At 41.5% G+C, this 17,952-nt stretch overlaps 1 protein-coding gene across 2 annotated transcripts in view; it reads right to left on the bottom strand.

Moving 5' to 3' along the window:
• The window catches only part of ADGRA3 (adhesion G protein-coupled receptor A3), a 132,727-nt gene that overhangs the window by 78,179 nt on the left and 36,596 nt on the right, over nucleotides 1–17,952 (bottom strand). For both annotated transcript variants that reach the window (XM_025290244.3, XM_044946040.2), the window contains exons 2-4: nucleotides 17,069–17,140; nucleotides 5,227–5,298; nucleotides 1,130–1,201 (exon numbers count right to left, since the gene is read on the bottom strand). In XM_025290244.3, the coding sequence (XP_025146029.1) occupies nucleotides 1,130–1,201; nucleotides 5,227–5,298; nucleotides 17,069–17,140 (216 nt within the window). The remainder of the gene's footprint in view (nucleotides 1–1,129; nucleotides 1,202–5,226; nucleotides 5,299–17,068; nucleotides 17,141–17,952) is intronic.

The following is a 17,952-nucleotide window of genomic DNA, read 5'->3' as shown; positions in this document are numbered from 1 at the left end:
CAAAACAGATGAAACATCCTAAAAAGCTACAAAGGGAAAGAGCCAAGCACAGGCGATCTCAGAACTAGAACTTCTACCGCAAAATCCTGCCTTGCATGCTGCACCCTATTTCTAGATTGCTCTTCTCTAAATCATGATTTATGCCATTTCCCCACATCAGTGTCTTCCAGCGGCCTCCTAGGATTGAATCAGTTCTAAGCTTCGGTCTGCCTTTCATACACTCTTGTATAAAGCTCTATTACAGGTAACTGTCCTTACTTCTAGTTACTCTCAGATTCTTAACTTTAAAAATAAAACTAAAATATATTTGATGATATATACAAAGTTCTCCATTTATATTAGATATAAATTATAAGAAACAGGTATAGATAATTCAAATGCTAATTAATCCTTCTAATAACTTTGAGGTACTATTAATCCTACTGTATAGATGAAAAACAGAAAAGCTTGAGAGGTCACCTATAACCACAAGGTCAGAGGAGTGACTTCAATGGTCAGTCTATGCATAAGACTATCAGCTTTCACCTTGACAAACTGGCCTCGCTCTGATTTCTATCATTTGCTTGACTTCTTTTCCCTTCTAAGGATCTGGACCATTAGCTCAAGATTCACCTCTTCAAAGAAATTTTCCCAAACCATCAAAGCTTTTGATCATGTGTCTCAATATGGACCTATTCTCTAGGTCCAATATGCACACATACTACATCGCATGTGTGCATGTACGGGTGGAGCAGTGGATGTCATGCATTATTATATTCTGATGACATTCTATCTCCATGATTAAATTTCCAGCTCCTTATCCCCTAGCTTCAATCTTTCCCAGGGAAAGGTTGAAGGCAGAAGAACAGGATGACAGAGGATGAGATGGTTGGATGGCATCACCGACTCAATGGACATAAGTTTGAGCAAGCTTTAGGAGCTGGTAATGGACAGGGAAGCCTGGCATGCTACAGTCCATGGGGTCGCAAAGAGTTGGACATGACTGAGTGACTGAACTGAACTATCCCCCTACCAGTTCTATAACCTCTATAGTTGCTATTTTAATGTTAAACATATTAGTGGTCATAAAAATGTGGGTACTGGTTCAAATGCTTCCTTGTATTATAATATGGAAGACAGAGGTACTTACAGCCTAACCAGATTGGTGAGTCCTCGGAATATATCTGCATTCAGACATCCTATTCGGTTGTTTGTCAGATCCCTAAGGAGAAAGGGGAAAAGTATCTTCAATTAGTTCTCCTGGTTAATGAAAGTTTCATACATTTCATATTCAAGAATGGCACCCAGGTATCACACAATACTTTTCTTTTAAGCATCTCTAACATATTCACCTATCTCAAGTACAGCACTGAGAGAAGAAATAATCCTTGCTTTCACTTACTTCCGGCACGCAGAAAACTAACCGCTGTTTAATTACAGTGCCCTCGATATTTAAAACCATTTACTCCTGTAAAATGACTCAAGATAAAACCAATCTATCTTACTGCCTGAGATGATATACACAGCTCATCACGCTGGTAAGTTAGGGAACAGAGCTGATCTAAGGCAACATCCAAGAGACAACAGGTAAAAAGGTACATTATCACAATCCCAAAACTTTTATTTCCTCAAGAACAAGTGAAACTTAATGCTAACTTCATTCCTTAAATACTCAGAAGTATTGACTGTAATGAAAAAACAACTGAGCTAGCTTTTACTTTACAGATCTGTCATTTAGCCTCCAAGCCAAATTACTTTATCACAATATCGAGGTAATGGCCCATATTTTTTCAGTCACTCCTAAACTTCTTATAGTTCCTATCAAATGTTACTTTGAAACCATTTTTTTTTATCCTCCTCAATGTAGGTAACTTTTTCCCTTTTATCTGTAATAAGTTTAGTATTTTGTTCTTTCCACACTATTTTTATTCATACCAAGCACAGTGAACACAATTTTATACTTCAATTAAGATTTATTTTAATTAGGAGATAACTATTTCTCCAAATAAGAGAGCATAGCTTTCATCATTTCCCATCAGTGGATTTACTATGAAAGCCCTAAAACAATGAATCTTTGTTTTTCTCAGTTATTAAGATTTGGGATTATTGGTCATTTTTTATTTCAATAAAAGAAGTAAAACAAGCTTTCTAAGCCAAACTTTAAAAAATATCTTTCTCGTATTTTCTTCACTGTCTGTATTATTCTCTGTAATAGAGAAGGACATATTCTTTGAATTTCACCGAGTTACTCTTTAGAGACTTATACCAACCATTTCTAAACTAAAACTGTCAGATTGTAAATTATACACTTGGTAATGGGGGGGGGGGGGGGGGAAGGGTATTAGTCTGATAGAAATTACAAAGACTTCATATTTGAATTCAGTACCTACTCATTAATTTTTTCCTTTAGATATTTTAAAAGCTAGTTTAGGTAATCCCTAGTATTCAAAAATTTCATAGCTCTGTTTTCCCTTACTTATGGCAACTTTTGATTTAAAAAAATATCTTAAGCAATACAAGTTTTTATCTACATTCATTATGCTCTAGCTCCTCAGAATATTAAAGCTAAGTATTTAATCGTGTGGGACTTTTCTTTATTCCGGCTGATTTTCCTTCTATTTCTGGGCTTTACTATTTAAGAAAATGAGGCATCATCGTGTGAAGTGTTGCTTAAACAAGCATTTTGAGTTCTATTCATTATCTTGTCTCAGTTCTGAGTTTTAAATGGTGTAATTACCATTGATTCTTTGGGAAACAATTTCATTACAGCTATACCTATTTAAAATGGAATTTAGGTACTGATAATGAGTTTTCATTTGAATTGAGAATCAGCTTGAATTTTGTTGATAAAGCAAAAGAGAAACTGAATGGGTCTAGGTTTTACCTACTTCTGGTAGTTTATTCTTCAGAAAGCCACTGACTTAATCTTCCTGATCCAAATTATCTATAAAGTAAAGGCACGGGACACTTACAGAAACACTTTATATGTAGCTGCTGAGTGAGATGCACAACTGAATGATTTAAGGCCTCATAAGAAAAAGTGCCTGTAGTCAAGAAGTGACTAGCAGATACCTTTCTATCTCACGGAGTTTTCATACAGAACTCTCTCAGCTTGCAAGCTGTATACCAAGTTAGCTGTGTGGAATTAAGACCAAATTTTCTAGTGGGAAGATTATAAATGACAATTACCTTCCTAGATATGAACACCAGAGACTACTTAATGTGTAATGCAATGAAAAAATGCTAAGGCAACATCTGGGACAATCATGGTAATTAAATTAAGTGCTACTGAACAAGAAAATTTTAAATTTATTTTGGATAGCAATATGTGAAAAATTATTTACTGAAGGATAAAGAACTGATGGAGAACACAGGCTATTTTGCAGTATGCTTGAAAGAGCCTGATGAAGCTGCTTTTTATTAAGAGTCGAGTTTCCTTCGATCTCTACCTCAACATGCAGATATTATCATATTAAGCTCCCTATTATCAGAAAACAGAACACAGATGGTCACGTGATCAGAGAAGGAGAGAATAAGTGGACTTGTCTGGCCATATGATACCATCCTCCTCCCTCCTCTTGGAACAACTAGTTGTAGTAATTCTCCAGCTTTAGCATCAGAATCACCAGGAAGGACAGTTGAAACAAAACCGCTTTAGCCTCAGCCCCAGAGTTTGATAGGGCAGCTCTAGCAGCTCCACTCCTCCTCCTCCTCCCTATGTGAGGGCTCACATTCCATCCAAACAAGGTGCCAGTCTGTCCCAGTAAGAAGCACAGAGAAAATGACTCTTTGTTATAAATCAAGCTCAGCTGGCTGCTGCCCCCCACTCCCTAAGGACTATCTTAGGGGCTAGTCCATTTCTGGGGATGCATGTAGCCTGTTGATGGCCACGTTCCACGCTCCTGCTTGTGTCCGTCTGGCAAGTCCCAACAGCTTCAAAGACCCTTAACAGCTGAACACCATCTAGGGCTCCATCTCTCTGGAAGTATATTCCAAACCCATATCCAAGATCTTGGTTAATATACATAATTCCACTAGACTGCAAACCTTCCAAGGGGTTCCTGAGTTAGTTACCTTTGTATCTATGGAGGCTGGCTCACTACTGGGCACAGAGGATGGACTTGATAAATTTTTGTTTAACTGAATTGATGCTGATCTGTCTTTCCACTTCAATTACATTTCTATACGTTGATAATACTTTCACTGACGTCTAAACCCAGCTTGATCCACTGCAGCCCTGATGTCACTAATCTGATCACATCAACTCCATACTGAAGAAGTTTTGCCAGCCTTCCACTGTCTAAATAATAGATTTGAAATTCTTCAACATGGCAGGAGGTCATCAAAAGCCTGGTCTCTTTCTGACTAACCTTACATTCCAATGTTCTTTTCCCCTTTCTACTTAATGCTTTGGTCAAAGAACATGTTCTTTTCATACCTGTGTCCACTCTGCTTACAGTGCTCTTTCTGTTATTCTTCAATACATACTCACCCTTCAGGAGCAAAGTCAAGTCTAAAGGCTGGCTGCTCTCATGGAGGTCATTCCCATCTCAGGTGGCCCCTCCTTTCCCCGGCAGATTAGTAACATTATTTAGGATGTATTTTCACTATCGATTTGCCCCTAAGAGTCTGTAAGTTCTTCCAGGGAAGTCCAAGCACAGTAAGCAGTCAGCACTCAATAAATGCACTCAGAAGGAATGAAGGGTAGTGGTGCAGTCCACATGGCTTAAGCACCAGGTGACCTCTAAAATATGAGCACTCTCACAAAGTAGTTGTGACAAGAACACGATAAGGAAAGCAAGAGTGCTTAGTCTCGGAAGTAATAAAAACTGGTCTTTAGATTTTAAAATAACATATAGATAAAATACATAGGAAATTGGCAAGATTTTGAAATCATTAATAGAAAGAGGCCTCAATTTTTAGGGCATTTACAATAGATTGTTTAAATGCATTCGTAAGTTGAAACTCATCTACAGATTATGCCCACTGGCAAAGCCAACCATAATCATTTTATTACCATAAGAGGGATGTAACCATCTGCCACCAACAAATCAAACTGCTGTATAAATAAACTGCCTTCTGAGCTACTTACTTTAAACAGTCTGCTTTTCTATCTTAGACCCGGCTAGATGAACTTCTAAAAATTATTAAAAAGCCACTTTTTTATCGTGTTAAAGTTTGAAGTACGTTAGCAGTTACTTAAAAAGGAATGGTTCAAATTCATAAGCCAGCAATTCAAACACTTACAATCTTTTTAGCGATGACAGTCCCCAAAAGGCACCTGGGTCTATACTACTAATAAGATTGTTTCGGAGGTCCCTGTTAAAGACAAAATAAAAGTTACTTACATCTCAACACTTAAGAACTATTTAGGCATTCTGCTGTACAGAAAACAGCAATGATAGTAATAGGAATGGGAGGAAACTGAGGCCAAACAGGCTAAGCTAAAATCAGCCCAGTAGTAAGTGGAAGAGCAAGAATTCAAAATCAAGAAATCTGGTTCTGAAGCCATTTGTGTGGGGCAATATAGAATAAAGGTATATGTCAAAAAGATATGCATGTTAGTATTACTCCAATTCTGGAGAAGGCAATGGCACCTCACTCCAGTACTCTTGCTTGGAAAATCCCATGGATGGAGGAGCCTGTTAGGCTGCAATCCATGGGGTCGCTAAGAGTCGGACACGACTAAGCGACTTCACTTTCACTTTTCCCTTTCATGCATTGGAGAAGGAAATGGCAGCCCACTCCAGTGTTCTTGCCTGGAGAATCCCAGGGACGGGGGAGCCTGATGGGCTGCCATCTATGGGGTCGCACAGAGTCGGAAACGACTGAAGTGACTTAGCATAGCATAGCATTACTCCAATTCAAAGTTATGACTAAATGACAATCTTATACATTATTTTTACAGTCTCTTCCTTAGTATGTTACACTTTAATTATCAAAATAAATCAGACTGTACTGGTGACAAGGATAATTAAATTAAAAATTTTCAAATCGTTTTCAAAACTATACACTCTGAAATTCACACCATTTGGTTGTTAATATTTCTTCCTCCCAGGACTTCTAAGGCGAGGCTTTCTATAAAACAGTGTGTTATTTCACAGTATATAGCTCAAAGCCAAGATGCACCAGTCCTCCATGCAATGGCATCTGACAGCAATCACAACGGACAACAGTCCCCCCATCCATGTGGAATACGTTCCAAGACTCCCAGTGCATGCCTGAAACTGAAATAGTGCCGAATCCTTTATATACTATGCCTTTTTTCTATACATACATATCTGTGACAAAATTTGTAAATTAGGCAGAGTAAGCGATCAACAACAATTAAACAGAATTATAACAATATGATAAAAGTTTATAAGATCGGTCTTTCTCTTTCAAAATATCTTACTGTACAAATGCAATGCCTTTTCCATTTTTCCCAGTGGTATAGAACCCGCCTGCCAATACAGGAGATATAAGAGACAAGGGTTTGATCCCTGGGTCAGGAAGATCCCCAGGAAGAGGGCATGGCAACCCACTCCAGTATTCTTGCCTGGGAAATCCCACGGACAGAGGAACCTGGCAGGCTACAGTCCATAGGGTTGTACAGAGTCGGACGTGACCAAGTGACTTAACATGCACGCAATGCCTTTTCCCTCAGCACTTAACACAACTGTGACCATAACTTTTGCAATGTGAGATATAACAGCAAAACTAGTACAATTTTTTTGGTCACAATTTCAGAGAAAGAGTCATTCCTACCATGGATCTTAGCAACCTCAGCATACAGTTTTTTTCTCTCCTTATTAAGTCCAGAACTTTCACCATTTAACTTAAAAGAAGTGTCATATAGCTTCTCTTTAGCACATCCAAACAGTCAGCATCAGTACTCTCATGCTTTGGAACTGTTACTGAATAAAATGAGGGTGACCTGAACACAAACTGAGATATCTTGACAGTGGATCTGATAACCGGAATGGCTACTAAGGGACTGAGGAGCAGGATGTGAGGGACAAAGGGTTGATTCACGCCCTGGGTGGGATGGTGTGAGATTTCATCACACTATTCAGAATGGTGTGTAATTTAAAACATAGGAATTGTTTATTTCTGGAAGTTTCCATTTAATATTTTCCACCTGTAGTTGACAATGAGTAAATAAAACTGTGGAAACTGAAACCTCGGATGGGGTGGGGAGGCTACTGTATCCCCAGTCTCCTCCGGTGCTTGGCCCTTCCATGCCAGCACGCCACCACTGGGGGCAGCAGTGAGCATCACAGCCAGATCCTTCCTCCAGGGCAGATTTGGCCCATCACTAAAGGTTCTGCTTGCTTGGGCTCAGCAGGTAAAGAATCCACCTGCAATGCGGAAAACCTGGGTTCAATCCCTGGGTTGGGAAGACTAGGAGAAGGGAAAGGCTACCCACTCCAGTATTCTGGTCTGGAGAATTCCATGGACTGTATAGTCCATGGGGTTGCAAAGAGTCGGACACACCTGAGAAACTTTCACTTTCAAAGGTTCTGCTTGGGCTCAGCTGAAACTCTCCAGTCACCCCACACAAGCGACCAGCTAACATTTGTAGAGAGCGATCCTCAGCCACAGGAGCACTGAGAAGGAGAACAGTGGCCCGCTTCCCACAGGCCAGCCAATGGCTGGCCCACAGTTCGACTCTACTAGACACCCAAAGTGGGCCCATTCATCAGGACTCACTCATAACCTTGCCCACTGGAGGCCTGAGTGGCCTCTGGTCATCTCTCAGAGCACCTCAGGTCAGACTGTGAACAGAAACCCTTCCCAACTTCTCTTCACCTGGGAGTCTTTCCCAAACAAAGGCAACATTTCCCCTTCCATGTTTGTGTGAGCTTCTGGCATCAATCCTCCTAATTATCCATCATTATTCTCATAACTGGACTTCCAAGGTAGCGCTAGTGGTAAAGAACCCGCATGCCAATGCAGTAAACATAATCCCTGGGTCAGGAAGATCCTTGGAGGAGGGCATAGCAATCCACCCCAGTATTCTTGCCTGGAGAATCCCATGGACACAGGAACCTGATGGGCTACAGTCCACAGGGTCTCTAAGAGTTGGACAAGACTAAAGTGACTTACACCCCCCACCCCCACCTCACCCCCACCCCCACACACACACAGAGTTGGTGAAACAATGCAAAAATGCAGAGCAAAGGGCAATACAAACCCAGGGTAGCATGTACCTCTCGGGTCCTTCAGTACCTCACTTATTTGAGAAATAAAAAGCTTTCCTGAAAGCAGATCCTGGACCACTGGTGCCGCCTGTTATCACAACACTGAGGTGACATGTCTCTGGGGTCATTTGTCACTACTGCCCTATCGTGGGCAGTCTAGCCTGTGAGAAGCAGCCTAAACTACTTAGCAGAAAAATACTCAGTTCACTTCCTCAGGCATCTGACCTGTTTGGTCTACTGGTGCTTAAGAAACAGACACTGGGGAAGTCACTGCAGTGGGCTCAGATCCACGTGTTTCCTGTCATCCAGTGAGGGAGGCACGTTCAATTTTACTGACATCAGCTGATGAAAACTGTCGTATGGCCTGCTTCATAATATGCTCTTTTTCCTTAATGGCTCATTCAAACGATCAATATAGACAAAGCTGTACCACTAGGACTGGTTTGTAGGCAGGCTTCCTGGCAATTTCACAAAAACAGCCTGATGAAACTGGCTCTCTGCTCCTCACAGCACTGGTCAGTCCCTGTTGTAAACCCAGCTCTCTCCACGTGCCATCCACATTGGCCTCCTGTGCTCTCAATGCTGTTTCATACCAAGCGATGGAGGTTGACCAGAAATTATCAAGAACTCTTCTCTCCAGGCGCAACCAGTGACTCCTGTGCACATAAACATCCGCCAACAAACCCTGTTCTGCCTTCTCCATGTCTCACTCCCAACCTTATGCGTTAAGCCTTCTTCTGTAAGCTAGCAGCAAAACTGCAATCCCACTCCACCCCCTCTACAAATCAGAGCCAGGTTCTTCTACATAAAACTGAACCCCCAAGTACCTTGCAATTCTATAAATATAGGAAACATTCTTTTAATATAGTATAGAGTCTATTCTGGTTACCATTACTAAGTAAGTATTTCATTAATCAGAACTCAGATTTTATGTTCCACAAAGATGGGGCCTTTGGGAGGTGAATAGGTTATAAGAGTAGAAACTTCATGAATGAGGTTAATGCCATTGTAAAAGTGACCCAGAGAGCTCCCGCTTCCCCTTCCACTACATAAGAGAAACTGCAGCAAAAAGATGGCCAAGTAGGAAGTGGGCCCTCACCAGACACCAAACCTGCCAGAGCCTTGATCTTGGACTTCTCAGCCTCCAGAACTGAGAGATATACATGTCTGCTGTTCATAAGCCAACCAGCTAATGGCATCTCGTTACAGCAGCCAGAACAGGCTGGGACAGATGATAAATGGATGGAAAAGTAAACAATGGCTGAGAGACAGGATTACACTACCTGACCTTCACCATAAAAGTCTTTTTAGTCAATTACAGCTAGCCACAAAATCATTAGGATATTCATAGTCAGACAATGTAGAAACTGCTGCATCTCATTCATAAGTACTAATATTTCTCAATAAAAGCAGAAGGTCATGATGTCTGCAATTGACTTTCAAATCATTCAGCAAACATGTATATGTAGGCATACTCCAATATAAAGGAAAACAATGATGACGTGCTGTTATTAATGACTGAGTAGGTAAATTGGTAATGTGGGAGATTACTACATCATTCTTTCAATTTTCTATATGTTGAAAATTTTAATACAAATTTTGTTCCCACTATTTTTAGTCCCATGAATTACAACTAGTCCTCAGGCTCAATTTATTAGTTCTCATCTCCCCACCCCCCTCCCCCACCACAACCAACCCCAATTCTTTATTGCAAAGATATGATTTTAGGAAAAACCTGAATCAATGTTTTTGACCTATATAAGCAAAAAGTTCTGCAAAAAGAAATATACAATGTCAGTTCTATTTTTTTAATACATATGTTTCAGTTATCAGATTTTAAAGAGTATCTACAACGGGAAGTGATTTAGCTAAAGCAGTACATAAATTTGTGGTCAATGATGTACTGCATGTGTTTCTACAAAATACCTCTCATGAATAACCGAGGACTATAATATGATTTAAAGATGCACTTTTTCTTCAATAATAAAAAAAATCCTTGACATATTATACAATATTTAATAATAGCCATATTAATCAGGCATTGCCAAAAGATATTTATAGTCAAATTCTTTCATTTAACATTGCCCTCCCTCCCTGCCTTTACCAACCCACAACTTTCAGACTTAGTGAACACAAGTCTAAGTTGAGGATATACAGCTAAATCTCAATGTTGCATCATTAAAATATAAATGAAAAGGCACACAAGAATTGCATCAACAAAATTAAAGGAGTATCTTAACAGTTGTTAAAAGACCTAAGTCTTTCTTCCCTGGTGGAAGAGTGGGTAAGAATCTGCATGCCAATGGAGGGGACGCGGGTTCGATCCCTAGGCTGGGAAGATGTTACACCCCGTGGGCAACTAAAGCCTGTGTGCCACAACTACTTTCTCTGAGGCAATCATCACCACCCCTCTCTAGGCTCACAACTGTATCTGTAGCCCAACCTCACCATTCCCTTGAGTTCCCTATTGCATACACAGCTGTCTAACTCAACACCTACATCTGGACATCTCACAGCCACATCAAAAACCAACACAGTATCAGGAGCTCTAGTTTGTGCTTTATCAAGTCCTCCCAAGTGATTCTACTGCACACAAAGTTGGACAACCACCAGTCCAGGTGAGGGCACTAGTCTCTAAACAGAGATTATGGGCTTTAAATTACCTTAGATTTAACACTTCCCTGAAGGCTCAAAAACAAAAAGGTCTGTCTAGTCAAGGCTATTGCTTTTCCAATAGTCGTATGGATGTGAGAGTTGGACTATGAAGAAAGCTGGGTGCCTAAGAATTGATGCTTTTGAACTGTGGTGTCGGAGAAGACTCTTGAGAGTCCCTTGGACTGCAAGAAGATCCAATCAGTCCATTCTAAAGGAGATCAGTCCTGCGTGTTCTTTGGAAGAACTGGTTGAAGCTGACACTCCAATACTTTGGTCACCTGATGAGAAGAGCTGACTCATTTGAAAAGACCCTGACGCTGGCAAAGATTGAGGGCAGGAGCAGAAGGGGACGACAGAGGATGATATGGTTGGATAGCATCACCGACACAATGGACATGAGTTTGGGTAAACTCCAGGAGTTGGTGATGGGCAGGGAGGCCTTGCATGCTGCGGTTCATGGGGTCGCAAAGAGTTGGACAGTGACTGAACTGAACTGAAAGCTCAGTTGGTAAAGAATCTGCCTGCAACGCAGCAGACCCCATTTTGATTCCTGGGCGGGGAAGATCTGCTGGAGAAGGGATAGGCTACCCACTCCAGTATTCTTGGGCTTCTCTTGTGGCCCAGGTGGTAAAGAATCTGCCTGCAATGCGGGAGACCTGGCTTCGATCTCTGGGTTGGGAAGATACCCTGGAGAAGGGAAAGGCTACCCACTCCAGTATTCTGGCCTGTAGAATTCCATGGACTGTATGGTCCATGTGGTTGTGAAAAGTCGGACACAACTGAGCAACTTTCGTTTCACTTCCCTACTTCCTCCTTATCCCAACCCCTCATTCCAGCAGCCAGAGCATCTGCTTACAGTGCGTGCGTGTTAAGTCACTTCAGTCATGTCTGACTCTTTGAGACCCAATGGATCAAGCCTGCCAGGAGCCGCCGTCCAAGGGATTCTCCAGGTAAGAATGCTGGAGTGGGTTGCTATGCCCTTCTTCAAGGGACTGTCTGGACCCAGGAATCAAATCTGCATCTCTCTCGTCTCCTGCACTGGCAGATGAGTTGTTTACCACTAGCACCACCTGGGAAGGCCCTCTGCTCACAGTCAGTCAGTCAGTCAGTCAGTTCAGTCGCTCAGTCATGTCCGACTCTTTGAGACCCCATGGACTGAAGCACACCAGGCCTCCCTGTCCATCACCAACCCTCAGAGCTTACTCAAACTCATGTCCATTGAGTCGGTGATGCCATCCAACCATCTCATCCTCTGTCATCCCCTTCTCCTCCTGCCGTCAATCTTTCTCAGCATCAGGGTCTTTTCCAGTGAGTCAGTTCTTCCCATCAGGTGCCCAAAGTATTGGAGCTTTAGCTTCAGCATCAGTCCTTTCAATGAACATTCAGGACTGATCTCCTTTAGAATGGACTGGTTGGATGATCTTGCAGTCCAAGGGACTCTCAAGAGTCTTCTCCAACACCACAGTTCAAAAGCATCAATTCTTCGGCGCTCAGCTTTCTTTATAGTCCAACTCTCACATCCATATATGACTACTGCTCACAGTAGCTCACAGTGAAAGCCAAGGTCCTTACAATAACCCTCTAGAATCTGTCCCACTAATACCTCTTTGGCCTCACTCTGGTCTCCTTGCTGCTCCTCAAACACAAGCAACACGTTTCACAGCACAGCTTTTGCACCTACAGGTCCGGCTGCCTATAATATTCTTTCCTCAAGGCTCAATCACTTGCTCTAAGCCTTCACACTATCACCATACAAAACTCACATACGTAGTGCATAGGTGCACAAACGCCACTCCCTGCTGTATGTTTCTTTACCCATAGTACAGTCATTCCTGTAGTTCCAGGACCCCCACAAACACCAATATCCAGACATTCAAGTCCTTTATGTAAAATGGTAGAGTAGAGTCAGTCCTCCATACCATGCAGGATGGAACCTGGAGCAGGGGCACCTGTACTTATGCTATCAATTTGCTTGCTATGTCTATTCTATTTCTCCCCATCACAACATAAACTCTTTAAAGACAGGACCTTTGACAACAAAGGATTGGGATTCACCAATGAATCCCAATCCTAAGACAGTGTGGGCAATTAATAAATATCTGCTGAACAAATTTAGATTAGCTACTCAGTAAAGACTTAATAATGATTGAGACAATACTTGTACCAAGCCTTGATGTTAGACCATTTACCTTTTTAATGGTTTTAATTAACAGGATACAATATATCTACATCACTTATCCATGGCACACACTTTTAAAAGAATGCCAATTAATCTTTTTAAAAAGTAGATCATCACTAGGAAACTAGTTTCCAAGATGTCAGAAAGAGGTATTATGTCCTAAAAATAAAAACCCCAAACCCTGAAGAAAAACTCAAAAGAATCTAAAAAAATAAAAGAGTGTGTATGTGTATAACTGATTCACTTTGCTGTACACCTGAAACTAACACAATGATGAAAATCAACTATACTCAAATAAAAATTTTGAAAGACAAGCACACACACCACACACTCTGCTACTTTCTTATGAGGGACAAAAGCAAATACAAATGATGGAAAACAAGAAAGCTCCCAAACGAAAACCAAACATTTGGAAGAACAAAGCCTAAAGAAAAAGGTTCCTTTCTTGATGGAGTTTGTAAGAAGGAGTGTGTCTACCAGCACGAGTTTTATTTTGTGGAAAAAAAGAGAAAACTAATCCTCTTAAGAAATCCACTCTTCAACCCAAAAGAACTGCCAAGACAGCTTGCCTTGCAGGTTTTACTCCATCTCTGGGGCACATGTGCTAGCTAGTTCAACCCAGCCAGCCCCTACTGTTCTACTCCAAGCACCCTGCCCAGCACTACTAAGCCCCTCTCTTATTCTGCATGGCCTGGCTACAGGAACTTTAAGGCCAGACTTTTACAGTTTTGGCCCTAGTCTGAATAATTCCTGGACCTACCACTTGCTTTTTATACCACATCCCATTCTGGAAAGTGTTAAAGGAGTAAGTCTGCTACAGTGTTTTCAGGTAATTTTTGAAAGATCTGAAAAAATGTCATTTATGCAAACAAGAAGTCATTTATCCAGCTAGCTCTGTCTTAAGTTGGGTTCCCAGAACCAGCCCAGGACGCTTCTCAAGTACTTCCTGGCAACCAGCAGGATTCTGCAGAGAGAGCGTCCTCTCTCTGATAACAAGCCCCAAGCCTATCCTACCGCTCCCTGGGGAAACCCTTCGATAAACCCTTCGACAGACGGTCCTAGCCCACACACTTCAATGGCTACACAATCAGCTCTCCTGCTCCCACGTCATGCTGGGTCCTGGGAAATCTGGGATTTTGCTTCCCCAGGAAAGAGGCCTCAGATGCCCCTTTGGATCCAGAACCTTTTACTGACTTCACATGATCTTTTTCCCTGTCTTTTCGCCTATCTCCTCCTCATCCCAGGTAGGAACAGGGAGGAAGACAAAGACAGAGCCCTTTCCTGAGGACCCACCAGCATGTAAGCTCTATCTACACTCCCTCTAACTCCACAATTAGCCCACAGAGTATGTATCAAGGTAAGGAATAATTTTTCACATCTACTGAAACCTCTTTTCTACATTTGGACTAAGACTTCAGGAACTCACTGGTCAAAGAGTCTTTTTTTCTGTTCTGTTATCCATTCTCCTGAGGCAGAGCAATTAGGAAACAGGTAAGGAAAATATACATGGGTTAATCTATCAGAAAACACAGATCATGGCATCTGGTCCCATCACTTCACTGGAAATAGATGGGGAAACAGTGGAAACAGTGTCAGACTTTATCTTTTCGGGCTCCAAAATCACTGCAGATGGTGACTGTACCAATGAAATTAAGACGCTCACTCCTTGGAAGAAAAGTTATGACCAACCTAGATAGCATATTGAAAAGCTGAGACATTACTTTGCCAACAAAGGTCCGTTTAGTCAAGGCTATGGTTTTTCCAGTGGTCATGTATGGATGCGAGAGTTGGACTGTGAAGAAGGCTGAGCGCCGAAGAATTGATGCTTTTGAACTGTGGTGTTGGAGAAGACTCTTGAGAGTCCCCTGGACTGCAAGGAGATCCAACCAGTCCATTCTGAAGGAGATCAATCCTGGGTGTTCTTTGGAAGGAATAATGCTGAAGCTGAAACTCCAGTACTTTGGCCACCTCATGCGAAGAGTTGACTCACTAGAAAAGACTCTGATTCTGGGAGGGATTGGGGGCAGGAGGAAAAGGGGATGACAGAGGATGAGATGGCTGGATGGCATCACTGACTCGATGGACGTGATTGAACTCCAGGAGATGGTGATGGACAGGGAGGCCTGGCGTGCTGTGATTCATGGGGTCGCAAAGAGTTGGACACGACTGAGCAACTGAACTGAACTGAACTGAATCTATCAAAATACTACATCACTGCCACAGGCTGAATTGTGTACCCCCGGATTTCCTATGTTGAGGTCAAAACCCCCACTACCACAATGCTGTCCACACTTCTGATGTGCATGAACCACCAGAGCAATCCTGGTGCCAAAAGTAACTTATGTTTCTGAACACAAGAGACACCACAGCTCCCTGGAGTGTCCATTACCCTTCCCTTGGAAAGGGCAAACCTCGCTGTTCCTGCATCACTGAGCACCTACATGCAGGGCCTGATACTGTGCTGCGTGTGACAGGGTATCTGTCAGCACGATGACTTTTATTACAAGGAATAGAAAACTAAACAGGATCATGCCACCTCTTACGACTCCAACAGTCCAGAGGGAGTCCTGCTTCAGGGAGGTCGTGCCAGCTCCCTCCACTCACCCAACGGGCCTACCCCACTCTCCTCTGTGTGTCAGCTCTGCCCAAGCCCGCAGCATGGTGGCTTCTGTACCAGAAGTCCAACCATCTTTCTGATGACAGGGAGCAAACTCCTCTCCCCAAAGCCCCAAGCAAATCTCAACTGGATTCAACTGTGTCAAATACCCATTACTGGATCAGTGACCATGAAATGTGTGTGGATGGTTCTCTCAAGGAAAGGCCTGGACACGAGGTACAGCTAGCATCCTCGGAAGCAAACAGACAATGTGGAACAAGACAGGAAGCCTCAAATGAAAACAGAAGAAAAAAAAAAAAAAATCTGAGAATTAAGCACTACTGTGTAAAGATCATTTTATAGGTGTGTATGTGTAAACATGTGTGTATATACATGATTATATGTACACATGCACACATGAATGCACTGCTATATACATGTAAATGCATATATTACATAGGTAAATGTAAATGCATTGCTATATGTGTATATGTAAATGAGTAGAGGGGGAGCTGGAAGGCCCTAATATAACCTAATTCAAAGACATTTGATCTCAATAAAAGAAAAAGATGAAGAATTTTAGATGCTATGTGCTTAAATAACACATCTGAGATCAAAGCAATGAAGTCCAGTGGGAATCAGTTGTGGGAGAAGACACCAAGTGAAACGGTCAAGGAAAGGCCACACAGGAGTAGAGAAAAGGAAGAAATGAGAACTAAGAAAATGAAGAAGTCTGTTATCCAACACAAACGGAGATGCTCACTGTGTGACCGGCTCCCTGCTGTATCTGAAACGTTATCTGAAGCATATGAGTAATATGGGAATTGGAAAAATGATCCTAGAGTAGCATTCAGCATACAAGCAAATTAAAGATCCACTGTGCAAAAGTCACCAAGGCAAAAAATAAGTGACACTTGTCACACATCTGGTCAGAAGCAAAACTAGACCTAACTGTTAAGCAAAACCAAAGGATCCCATTCAAAGACGGCTGAATAAAATATTAAGTTTATACAAAAGTACTTCCCCTTGGATGAGGTTTTTTTTGTTTGTTTGTTTTTTAATTCTACACACATCTCATGACAGAATTTCAAAACAGCACTGAGGCTTTAAAAGCCACACGTCATCAAACCATGCTGCACAGCCTGTTTTGTAAGCAAAGTTACCTCCACACTGATTCGTGCATGTACTGTCTGTGGCTGCTTTCTCTAGACAATGGCATAACTGGGTCACAGTGACAGAGACCACACGGCCCACAAAGCCTAAATTATTTACTATCTGGCCCTTACCAAAAGCTCACCCTCCTCTGCTTTAATGTATTGCTTTTTAAAATTCAATTCTGGAAAAAAAAAAATTCTCATATGTTTCATAATGGGAAAACAAATTTTATTTTGAAAAGTTGATAGCTTAGTAACAGACTTACATTGGAAATGTATTAAACAAAATACCAATAAGAGATGATAATAAAAAAATACTCACAATCTTTCGAGGAGACTTAACCCAGAAAATGAACCATTCTTCAGCTCGGATATCTTATTGTTACTCAGAATCCTAAAAATGACAAAAAAAAAAAAAGGTAAGTTGCCTAATATATGTACATCATCAAAGAAATTTAGCTTGTTAAGTTTAAACTATAGAAGTCTAAGAAGTCACTTATTACCCAATGAATTTTTGAGATGCCTGAAAAAAATTGGAGCTTCCTTCTCTTTGAGAAACAACCCAAAATAGCTAATTTGCACATCTTGTCACATCTTAAATTGTTCTTGTCACCCTAAACCAAGACATTTGAAATAAAAAGTCAACATAAAATAGTTCTAAGTTCAGTGTAAGAATAAAGAATGTCATATACATTTACAAAATTAATTTATATAAACTGAATATCTACTTAAAAACTGGAAACTTAATACAAAAAGAGCTCTACCAAGTACTGACTTGGAAAGAAATACAGGGCTTCCCTGGTGGCTCACTGGTAAATAATTGGCCTGCCAACGCAGGGGACACTCACTGGCTTGTTCCCTAATCCAGGAGAAGCCCACATGCCATAGAGCAACTAAGCCTATGAGCCACAACTACTGAGCCTACACGTGCTCTAGAGCCCATGCTGCACAAGAGAAGCCACTGCAATGAGCAGCCCACACACCGCATCTGGAGCAGCCCCTGCTCACTAGAGATGAGCCCACACGGAAACAAAGAGCCGGCACAGCCAATTACAGATAAATAAATAAGTAAAACAGTTTTAAAAAGAGAAATACAGTATCTTCTAGATGCCATTTCAACAATACTGAATATTATTTGCAACTTGCTAAGCTGCTAAGTCACTTCAGTCATATCCGACTCTGGGCAACCCCACAGATGGCAGCCCA

This window comes from Bubalus bubalis, chromosome 7 (assembly GCF_019923935.1).
Source record: "Bubalus bubalis isolate 160015118507 breed Murrah chromosome 7, NDDB_SH_1, whole genome shotgun sequence".
Classification (NCBI taxonomy): Eukaryota; Metazoa; Chordata; class Mammalia; order Artiodactyla; family Bovidae; genus Bubalus; species Bubalus bubalis.
Note: the sequence above shows the minus strand (reverse complement) of the source record. Positions and strands in the feature narration are given on the sequence as shown.